This window comes from Archocentrus centrarchus, chromosome 13 (genome assembly GCF_007364275.1).
Source record: "Archocentrus centrarchus isolate MPI-CPG fArcCen1 chromosome 13, fArcCen1, whole genome shotgun sequence".
In the NCBI taxonomy this organism is placed as follows: Eukaryota; Metazoa; Chordata; class Actinopteri; order Cichliformes; family Cichlidae; genus Archocentrus; species Archocentrus centrarchus.
In genome coordinates this window covers 35,996,384-36,008,547 of record NC_044358.1, presented here as the reverse complement: position 1 = coordinate 36,008,547, position 12,164 = coordinate 35,996,384, and the positions used below count along the sequence as shown (strand labels likewise).

General features: G+C 40.3%; 1 protein-coding gene across 1 annotated transcript; it reads right to left on the bottom strand.

Annotated features, from left to right (window-relative positions):
• Positions 1-4,740: 4,740 nt before the first annotated feature.
• Positions 4,741-11,712, bottom strand: LOC115789919 (sialate O-acetylesterase-like). The gene is made up of 10 exons (XM_030743500.1): positions 11,545-11,712; positions 10,951-11,112; positions 10,502-10,656; positions 9,995-10,133; positions 9,512-9,680; positions 9,300-9,382; positions 9,090-9,223; positions 8,741-8,895; positions 7,662-7,851; positions 4,741-6,515 (listed from the first exon to the last, which is right to left on the bottom strand). Exons 1-10 carry the CDS (start codon positions 11,690-11,692, stop codon positions 6,246-6,248), a joined length of 1,605 nt encoding a protein of 534 aa, XP_030599360.1. The 5' UTR covers positions 11,693-11,712; the 3' UTR covers positions 4,741-6,245.
• Positions 11,713-12,164: the final 452 nt, after the last annotated feature.

Genomic DNA, 12,164 nt, shown 5'->3' with positions numbered 1-12,164 from the left:
TTGTAAAAGTTCAAGTTTTTCACTGAGCTAAAAGTACCACTCATCAGCTCCATGATCGTTGCCAAATATGGTCACCTCAGGCTCCAAAAATTGCAACGATGACTGCCAAACTCGAGTCTGGCAATTCCACCACCCACAGAGCAATGGGTGACATCACAGGGAAGTATGTCCCCTTCTTTTAATGAGTCTACGTTCATCCCCAAATGTTACAAATGTGGCTCAGGTGGACGCAAGACTTTGAAAGATGCTGAAAAGGTGAGCAGATGGTTCCTACATGTGCAGTTCCCAACATGATGTATGGAGGAGGAAGTGTGATGGTATGGGGGGTGCTTTGCTGGTGACACCATTGGCGATATATTCAAAATCCAAGGCACACTTAACCAGCATGGCTACCACAGCTTCTGCAGCCATTCCATCTGGTTTGAGCTTAGTGGGACCATCATTTGTTTTTCAACAGCACAATGACCCCAAAAACACTTCCAGGCTATGTAAGGGCTATTTGACCAAGAAAGAGGGTGATGGAGTGTTGCGTCAGATGACCTGGCCTCCACAATAACCTGATCTAAACCCAACTGAGATGATTTAGGATGAGTTGGACTGCAGAGTGATGGCAAAGCAGCCAACAAGTGCTCAGCACCTCTGGGAACTCCTTCAAGACTGTTGAAAAACCATTTCAGGTGTTTACCTCATGAAGCTGACTGAGAGAATGCCAAGAGTGTGCAAAGCTGTATTCAAAGCAAAAACTGCCTACTTTGAAGAATCTAAAATCTAATACATATTTTGGTTTGTTTAACATTTTTAAGTTTACTACTGTATATGAATCCTTATGTGTTCCTTTATAGTCTGGATGACTTCAGTATTGATTTACATTGTAGGAAAAAATAAATAAAAAGATTGAATGATAATATGTGTCCAAACTTTTGACTGCTCCTGTATCATGGTTGATATGTATTTGACCCGAGAGAGTATTATACTGTTAGATAGTGAAACCACTGCTACACCACAGCTTGGATTTAGAGACAGATGCAATATTATATGAATGTTTCTACTATGCAGCATTAACATTTATAACTGGCTCATTTGTAGTTCAGTAATCCAATACAAAACCTTTAAATGTAAACACATTTTTCAACAGCTCTATGAATACATAAAAAAAACAAAAAAAATAACATGACTAAGGAGCAAATTCTGTTGCTGTAAGATCACTGCCTAAATGCCCTCACAACAGTTACATAACAAGCTCTAAAAACAAAAGTGAGGTCCCCGCCATATCTGCTCCTGCCAGGTTCACTTATTTTGACTTCTGTTTCTAATCAGTACACATGTCAGGATAAATTCCCCCCTTTGACAACAACATGCTGTACCTACCGTTTGTCACAGTGACCGGTGAGGTTTGCTGCTTCATTAATTCTGACAAGGAGACGGTAACCTGTGCACCCTCAGGGCCATATCCCCACAGCACAGCTCTCTCTGGAGACTTCTGCAACACCAAGTGGTCTCCACTGTAGGAGGCAAAGCGCAGCTTCCCATCTACACACACCAGCATCAGTTACTGAAGCTGAAGCATTCAACGAGAAATAATTACTTATGCAGAAGAAACTAAATCAAAAGTAGATAAAACGAAAACAAAATCTTTATTAATAATAATAATAATAAATAATAATAATAATAATTAAAGCAACACATTTTCCCGCCATCATAAAATCGCTAATAAAGTCACGAAAAGCTCTGTGAAGAAAAGTCACGACTGTAAAGCTGATCTGATTAGTGTGTAATCAATAACAGCATCGTTCACGTGATCGTCCCAATTGCAAACTTTCAAAGTAAAAGCACGAGCGATTCGTATTCAAGCGTTTGCGCGTAATAAGAAGCAGAAAAGAAAATTAAACCAACAGTGTTAAAGATAACAATACTCACATGCCCATATGTACACTGAGTTGCTGGCTGCTGCAATTTTTTCTCTCGGTCATAGTGACCCTTCCTAAAGCGGTTAATGTTGTAAAAACTTTGGAACTGAATCCACAGGTGACAAGACACCAAAATAAAATACGTACTAAAATGACTCTGACTTCTGTTTTAGTGAAAAAAATAATAAAATAAAAATCTGAGGCCAGGGGTGATTTTAGACTCCAAAAATCTGCATGGAACTGCAAAATATATTTGAGTGCTACAATGCATACGTATTTAAGCTATTGGTTATATGTCTGATGTGTTTTTTAACCTGCTCTAACAAAAGACTTTGGGATAAATAAAATCGTTTCTCCTTTTAATGAAGGTGACAGCCTATTATAAGGTGGCCCTGAGAGCTCAAACGCACCGCAACTTAGGAAAACACTAGCAAATAGAAAAATGCTGCAAAAGCACACAGAACACAACCGTAGTTGAATAAAGCACAACAGAAGCAGAAAAAAGAAAAAAAAAAATAATAATGTGACTGAACAACTGGGAGAGTGACAGAAACCCAAACACGCGGAGACACGCTGAAAAGACGAGGAAGTGTTGTGATGGAGAAAGAGATGCGGGTAATGTGTGTTGTAATCACGTAATACATGTTTGCGAGTTGTTTACCGCATCTGTTCCATCACGTTGTCTCTCCTAATCACCTCCCTCGTGTTTTGTGAGCTTTTTTCTTTTTTTAAACTTATAAATTTATTTTTGTGAGTTTTTGCACCATTTTTTCTGCTTCCGTTGTGTTTTCTGTGGTTTTGCATTTTTCTATTCGCGGTGTTTTCTTAAGTTGCAGTGCATTTGACCTCTCAGGGCCACCATACTATTAAGCTTAATGAGCTTATCAACTTTACTAACAGGTGCAATTAAATTCTCTTTGCATTAACCAGTAACCATTCAACATTACTTTGTATTTGGATTACAAGAACACAATGTTTTGTTGAGAGACTATAGATTATACTGGGCTATAATAATAATAATAATACTGGAATTGTTCATTTATTATTTACTTATTTTTCTCAACAACAAAATGAAACAATTGTGAATTGGAGGAAAAATATCTATCAGCAAGCTCGGGACCATTTTGAAACCCAGTAGCTATGTATCCACTTTGAGTCCCACCTGTGTTTGTGCTAATGAAGCAAATTAGCACGAGTATAATTTCATAATACAAAAAACAAACAAACAACCAACAACAACAACAACAACAACAAAACGCCGTAAAGAGCTTTAAATATCTTGTCCTTTAAAGCTACGAAATTTATTCATTCATTAATTTATTTATTACCACTTCGGGGAGAAGAACCCCATAATAACCTGAGGCACAAAAAAGTAATTGTCACACTGCCAACAGAAGCAGATATCCAGCACTGACCATTCTTTTAGCCATTTTGGTCTCAAGCAGCTAATTATTTATTTGCATGTTTCTTCTGTAAACAAGCGGTTGGTAAAGTGCTGAGACCAAACTATTTAAAAAGTGAAAATAGACCAAATCCACCTGTTGGTGCCTTTATTAACTGTTTATCTAGTTGTATTCATTGAATTTGCATGTTTTGTACTGTGACATCTCTTCCCTGCTTGTCATGTTGTTCTGCCTGGAGTTCCTCATTTGCTGAATCTCTGTGATGGCACTGCATCCTGCAGGTAGCACTAGGCCTTATTCCAGGAAGCAGGTTTACCTAATAACCCTTGAGTTTATTAACCCTGTGATGAGGGAAACTCAGGGCTTTCTGTTTCAGAAAGTGAGTTAACTTCAACTGAGCCAGTTACCATGGTAACAGACTCTCTGACCTTAGCCTGCCACCAGGCAGGTTTTCTTCAGCAGACTCTGACTGACTCTTCCCCTCCTGCTGCACCTGAATCAGCGGACTGACACTCCCATTCATTTTCTCATTCATAAAGCACATAGGGGAGCAAATTAATTTGCAGGTTATGTTTTTACAAGCCCTGAAATCCCAGTTAAATGCTATTTTTTTCTACTTAACACAAGCGCTTTTACAATCCTTCAGTTGTCAATATATAGGCCCAAAGACAGAGACAGTGAGTACTTTATCTTACTGTTCTAATCCAGTCTGTATAAAGCTTTAGTCATAGAAGACACTGATCAGTCAGTTATGAAAAGCAGCCTGCAGACAAAACTGGAAAACTTCAGACCCGCCTACTTTCTGCACAGTTCGAGGGACCTTCCATGAATGTTGGAGCATGTTAGGTTCGCAGCATAAGTTTCCACGGCGATGTACCGTGATGAGAAGCAAACCATCTTCAGTAGTACAGAAAAGTTCTCTCTGTACTGCTTCGTAGTACAGACCTCAGGTCTGCCTCTACCTGCAGATTATACTGATATCAAGTACAGTATGTTGAAATCTTGATTTAGGATGGCTGTTAATGACTGCAGGGTTTGACTAAGCAGGCACTGGAGTATGGAAGGAGAAGTATGTCTCCACGCATGTCTTATTCACTAATGTAAAAGTCACAAAAGACAGAAGGGTTCAATGGAAAAGCATAAATAATTATATATAAAAAAAAAGATACAGATATAGACAGATAGAAGTGCAATGTTTATTTTTGATTTATCATTATGCTTGTAACAAACAACAAAAAAACAAACAAAAAAACCCCCAAAACAACAGCAGTCAGGGACATTAGGCTGAATCACTGAAAATGATCACAATGACTGTTGCTCTGCAATATTGTAAGAAGGCACAAAACATTTGTTTAGACATTCACAATCAGAGAAAAATTAGACAAATACAGCAGATGAGAAAATTATTCTTCAAATGATTTTTTTTTTTATTAGTGGAATTAGTGGAAAAATATATTTTGGAAACAAAACGCCCATAAAGTCTAATTACCCACAAATCCAAATAAACAAACTGCTTGTAAACAGTGCTGAACATGGAAGGCCGATCATGTAATAACACCAGAGTTCTAGAAAAAGAATGAAGAACTATGAAGTCCTTTTATAAACCTCGTCACCCCAACATGTATGCACAACACAGTTACCATCATTATTACACCATTACAGTGATTATGAAACCAAAACAGACTGCCAGGTAAAGTTTCTCAAAACTCCCCCTCAGATCTACAGCACAGTGTGCTGCGGTGAGGTGAATCCTTATGAATGCCATGGTAATTAACATCTATAGACTAAAATAACAGCATGAAAAATGAAGGCAGATGTAAAATTAATTATCCAACCGCTTACCAGGCAGGTGTTTATTTACCAAAGGACTTTACAAATTTGGCTCCAGTGAAGACAAATGAACACAGTGAATTCTGTTGGCATTGCTATTTAAAACAAAATGTTAGTACTAACCAAAGATAGGTGATGTTATAGACAGCAGAATTGGAAAGCTGTTGATTGGGGCATAAAGTAATGTAAAATGTTCAGGTCCTAAATGTGTAGTTAGACTGGGGCCATCATTGATGCCCATTACAAACTGCTTTAATAATCTGTGTCAGTACACGAAACTGAAATGATCCATTTACCACAATGTAAAACCACACCAGCAGCTGTGTGGTTGTTTTCCTTAATCCAAGCCATGAGACGTGTACTGCACAGAGAATATTTTGCTCTTATTTTGTTTTCATTGACTTACTTGTAAAGTTTCACAGACCTGCAAATCCCTTTTCAGCTCCCCTGCTAATTGATGCAACTGTCAAAATTCTAGCACAACCTTGTTGGAGCAGCTGTGAAAGCTTCTAATAAAAAGGTTGTGAAACACGACACTTTGGATATGATTAAAAGGAAATGGAATTCTATTTCTGAACTGACTAGTAAAGGTGTAGCTGAAAGACACTATATTGTGCATAATCCCTTTGCTTCATTAGTGATTTCAAATTTAGTATTTGAGCATGTTTGTCTGCTGTCATAAACTCTCATATGAAAAGAGTAATTACTGCTTATGACTTTGGGCTTTTTTGGCTCATTTGATTTCACACTAGAAGCAAAATTCAATTTCAAACCATGCTGTTGCTGATATATTGCACTGTACTCGTAAAAATTGTGGGACCTTTAAGTGATAATATTTCATGGAAATATGAGCAAAGTTCTACATTTGTCTGATCCCTGAACTATGATCATTTTTAAAGTAAAAGGTCAGATACAGTGTAATAGAAAAATGTAATCGTCTGGAGATTCGTCATTTTATTCTTCAAGTTCCCAGAAAAAATTTTATGCAGCCAAACAGAATTATAAAATTAATAAAGAAGCTGCCCTGAGACCCTGGACAGGTCACCAATCAATACCATGTCCAATTAATCTAATTGACTTTAGAGACAAATTTCTTCTTACAGTTTCAGGTTCGGTAGCTTTTCCAAATGCCTCCTTTCACTGAAGGGCAACTGGTGATAAAAGGAGGTGCAGGTAAAACCCGGCTGGCGCTGTAGACTGGGCAGGCTTTAAAGTCACAGGGCCAGTCTCTCCATGCATATCGAACAGCAGCAACTTGAAGCGACTGACACACAGTGGCAGATATCAGGATGGTTGTTTGATCCCACTGCACAATGGGAGCTTGAACCCAGGGAGACTTAGGCCCACATGGAGCTAAAGTTTCCAAGCAACAGACCTTGATTAAAAAGAAGACAAGAAGTGATTTTGTCTTAGAAGTCATTGCAACAAATGCTGACTACATCTAAAAATTCTTTAATTGTCTCGCTAAACCAGTACAACTTGAACATCCCACAACTACCATAGTGAATAATCTAAAAAGTGACTTAAGCAGGCCCTGCAAAGTGTTCTACGATGTTTCTCATTTACATGCACACCAGTGGTGGCAGAGTTGGTCTGCAAGGTGCCATGAGGACCAATTTAAGGTTCAGTGTCTTAGTCCTCCTGGGGATCCTCGAGTGTGCGCAAGACTTTGCCCAAACCTGTGCTTTGGGAATATTGGGTATCTGGCTGGTTGCTGAGTCATTCGGTACAACCGCAGCGAGAGTTTAGTTCACATTGCCGGCAATAAGTCAAACTCGTTCCTGGTGGGTGTTGGACTTCTTTATGGAATTTCTAGGCAGAGCGAAGTGATGGAAAGCTTCCTCTTTGTTGGCCTCCAAGGTGGAAGCTCAATCAGAAAGTGGCCTCCAGATTCCACTGGAATGGTTCGTAGCCAAGTGTGAAGCGGCAGGAATGAGAATCAGCACTTCAAAGTCTGAGGCCATAGATCTCAGAAAGAAAATGCTGAAGCTGTTGATTTATTGGTCAATTTACATCCCTACCATCATCTATGGTCATGAGTTCTGTGTAGTAACTGAAAGAAAGATCGCAATTAGAAGCGACAGAAATCAGCTGAAGGGTGGCTGGGTTGAGCCTTAGAGATTAGGATGAGGCACTCAGGCATACAGGAGGGACTCGGTGGAGCCACTACTTCTCCATATCGAAAGGAGACAGTTGGAATCTGATTAGGATGCCTCCTGAGCAAGGTTTTATGGGCATGTTCTAGCAGGATGAAGTCCTGGGGTAAGCCCAGGATACGCAGGGCCTGCCCTAGGGTGGGAACGCCTCAGTGTTCTCCCAGATGAGCTGAAGGAGGTGGCTGGAGAGAGGGAGGTCTGGGCTTCTCTGCTTAGGCTGCTGCCCCGCAATTAAGCCCGAGGGTTAGTATTAGGTTAGGATGGATGTCTTGCTTCAGGACCCTTCTGCACATAGAGGGGCTCAAACTGTTAACCCTGCAATTAATGGAAATGCTAACTCCAGCATTTATCACTGCCAGCCTTACCTCAAAGACCTCTTTGGATGGTGTGACAGAGACCGTCTGGTCAAAGGTAATGTTGACATATGTCTCATTACAAGCAACAGGCAACTTGGGGAAAGGTCCAGAGAAGGCCACATCCTTTTCACCATAAGCCACGGCCCTGGCACCCAGTGTCAATCTATAGGCTACATCCTGCTTGTCTCGGGGATGGATCCTGAAACAGAAAGAACATATTAATTAGCTTTAAAAAAAAAAAGTGATGGCATAAGACACCAAGAGAAGATTAAAAACAGCAGCAGAAAGGCAGCATCCTGAGCCTTCCCACAACACAATACAACAAAGGAATCCTGTACAATGTGCAAAATCACATTTGCTAGACATTTTATACCTACTTTTTTGTCACTGTTTTTCTTTGCATGTTTGTTTATTATTTATTTATTTATTCATTCATATGCTTATTTGTGACTTCTGCTGTGTTTGTTTGCCTATAATTTAAGGTGCTACTTTAATTTCCCTGACAGAACCTTCCTAAAGGGATTAATAAAGTTTAATCTAATCTAAATATGGTCACTTCAGGCTCCAATGACTGTCAAACTTGAGCTTGGCAATTTCACCACCCACAAAGCAAATGGGTGTCATCATCGGAGAGTACCTTCCCTTCTTTCACTCAGTCTATGTCCATCCCCAAATATTGCAGTATTGTGGCTCAGGTGGTAAAGCAGTTTGTCAAACCACTAATTACAGGAGCGTTTTGAGGTTAAGTGCCCAGCTCCTCCTGTCCACATGCAGACGTGTCCTTGGCCAAGACACTGAAACCCAATTTCAGGGTGGGTGTGAAGGAGTGAATGAGTGGCAAAAATGGCAAAGCACTACTTGTGAGATTTTTTTTTTTAAGTCCATTTATCAGACCAGGTTTTGGATACATCTGCCATCCTGACATGAGGTCTCAGAGTATTAAAGTTTGGTCATGACATGCTTTCACAGCTGAAGGCAAAACTGAGTAATTGTCTGCATCTTTAAGTGTTACCAAGTGTGACTCACATATGCAGGAGATATTAAAAATAATAATGCATTCATTTGCTAGGGACCCATGTTATCCTTACGTGCCATATGGTGAAGTTGCATCTGGTAAATCCAAAGCCACAGCCATGAAGGTTTTCTTCATCCTGATGTTAGGGACAAATCCAAAGTCTGCTGTTTGGTGCCAGCGGATGTTTGGAAAGCCGTCATCTTTGCTGCCCTTTTCGTATGTTGAAAGCTGCACATGCAGAGAAATCATTCATCACCCTTGCAACACATTGAACAAAGTTATGAAGCTGTCTATGCTACCCTTATTCTAAAAAGACAAGAGTTAACTTTTATTGTGTGCTACACTGATAAATTAAAGGGACACCTAGATCAGAAGTGTTTCTAGTTTACTACTTGTTAGCACTAAACCAATACCTAACACACCTGGACAAATCCAAAGGGGAAGTCAAGAGCCGTCTGCCCCCCTGAGCCCTGGTGAAATGCCATCCTCCAGTCATCAATCATAGCAGGGAAGGAACAGTTGTACTTGTTCTGGTTATAATTTGCATTCGCCTCACCTGAAAATGTGATAAATCCCACAGGTTTGTGTGTGTCATTGACTATACTGAACCTACCAGTGATAAAAAGTCTTACCTTGGTACCAGAGAGCGCCTTTGATGGTCATATTGAGCAGTGGATGGATCATTCCATTCCACAAAATAGAATTCTCTTTGGGACTGAGAGATTACAAGATGCAGAAAACATGCATGGTGCGTGGTCCATGTTTGATGGGTATTAAACACACAATCTTACACAACCTCAATCAGACTGCAGGTTAGCTGGAAAATGTGTGTTTATGTCCTTACCCATTTACAGTTGGCACTTCCTGACACTGCTTCAGGGCTCTTGAAGATGACCAGGCTTCGATTGGTGTGCCACCCCAACAGGACTCCACCAGTCCTATGGGATACTTCAGGTTCTCATACATGTAACGTCCGAAGAGCCAACACACAGCAGAAAAGTCTGCCATCACCTCTGGAAACATGACCGTTCATTAATCAACCAGCATAATGCAAGCAGAAAGTGGTATGCATGCACATATATAGCATCATGTTTAGTATGTATTTGACCTAAGAGAGTATTTATTATACAGTCAGATGGTGAAACATTACAAAAACCGCAGCTTGGATTTAGAGACAGATGCAATATTATATGAATGTTTCTACTATGTGGCATTAACATTTATAACAGGTTCATTTGTACTACAGTAATCCAATAAATAACCTTTAAGTGTAAACACATTTTTCAACAGCTCTATGAACACATAAAAAAGAAAATCCTCGTCTTACTGGCGGTGGGCACAGACCAGGGAATCGCCACTTCAGTCAGATCCTTTAACTCTGTCTCACTTGTGTTCAAGGCTACCATAAATGGCCTCACATGAGGGTACTTAGCAACAAGGGCCAGCTCCTCTGATGAATTGAAAATCTGGAGGAAAGTAAATAAATTTGTAAATACAAATGTTTAAAAAAATGATAAACACATCTTAAACAGGAGCTTTTTTTTTGTGTGTTATATGCTTCAAGGTACTTTGGTATTTGGGCAAATAGGAAGGGGCTGTGGCCTCTCACAGCTGACACCAAGCAAGAGTCACAGCCTGAATGCCATCACTGGATTAACAGGGAGGCAACCACACGCTCTCACACCCACATAACTAAGGCCAATGTAGAATCACCAATTAACCTAACAAGCATGTCTTTACTGTGGGAAGAAGCTGAAGCACTGAGAGGAAACCCACACAGGTGCAAGGCTCCACGATAAAGACAGACAGGTATTATTCACCTGGCTTACCATACCTGATTCATGTTAAACAACATGTTGCTCTGCCCTCCACACAGCCAAATGTCTCCAAACAGCACATCTGTAAGAGTGGCTGAACTGTTTCGAATGTTTGCTGTCACACTGTATGGACCACCAGCTGCAACAGGGTTTAGGGTGACTCGCCAAATGCCTTTAAAAAGAGTCATTGACACACGGACTGTAACAAAGTGACCAAACCGATACATGAAAACTTTTAGCCATGTGTGTAACATTGTAGCATCTATTAAACATGACCAAGGCACAAATTCAGAGACTGAATCTGAGGCAAAACAACTGCTTCTAGGTCAGTGACAGTGGTTACATGACAAAAGTGAGGTCCCTGCCATAGCTGCTCCTGTCAGGTTCACTCATTTTAACTTCTGTTTCCAATCAGTACACATGTCAGGATAAATCCCCCCCTTTGACAACAACATGCTGTACTTACCGTTTGTCACAGTGGCCGGTGAAGTTTGCTGCTTCATTAATCCTGACAAGGAGACTGTAACCTGTGCACCCTCAGGGCCATATCCCCACAGCACAGCTCTCTCTGGAGACTTCTGCAACACCATGTGGTTTCCATAGTAGGAGGCAAAGCGCAGCTTCACATCTACACACACCAACAAGTTTCACTATTCGATTACACTGAAAAACATGCCAGGTCAATGCTGACTGTGTCAGCTCAGGACACTCTGAAACAGAGATTGTTATCTTCAGGAGTTTCACTTCCTGGTTATTAAAAGGTTTTAAAACACACGCTCGCACACACACACACACACACACACACACTGAACCTGTGCAGAAAAATAAAAATCACAATATAATATTACACCCATAAGATATCCACAATGCATATATACATGAATACATATAAACATACTAATAATTGTGTCTTGGGTAGGCAGACGCATTAATGGGCCAGGATAGTACTGTGTTTTTGCTCCTATGATATTCAGCAGCTCAAGGTTTGCTGCTCGGTCGAAAACTGACATAAACTCCGGTGCAATGTATCGCAGTGCGAAAACAAACAATGTATACTCACCATAGGTATGAACAGAAGCAAAAAGTGCAAAAATAACACAAAGTGTAGCAGCCATGACCACAAGACAACCGGCCTTAACAGAAACCGCATTAACCGTCTGGAGAGAGTCACGCGCTTTTAAGTCGGCATATGCAGAGACAGCCCACATAATACACACTTCCTAACTTGAGATTTATGCCTAGGGATCACGCGACGTCATCCAGCAGCGCAAACTTCATGATCCGCGAGCCTTCAAAATAAAAGCATGGCAAATAATTGATTATCTCTGAGATCGATAAAAACTAAAACTGTCAGGAGCAGGTTGTGTTCAGAGTTCCTGTTTCAAATCAGCTGGAAGTGCTACGTTTTCACCAAGTCGCTTATTAGTTTTAAACCCAATATAGAGTTAAGCCGTACCTTACTAAACCCACTGAATAAAGTGCAAACTGTGTCACATTGTCACGGAAATGTGCGTGTATTCATTTTGTGATTTGGGAAATGCATAAAATGTTGTTGTACTTGATTCTAATCTGTTGCAAAGCCTCTTTTACACTGTTGGAATGGCAGCTACTAGAACACAGAATATACACCAAGAAAACCCGATCGATCACATTACTTTCACTTGTATCTGCCGAGAATGT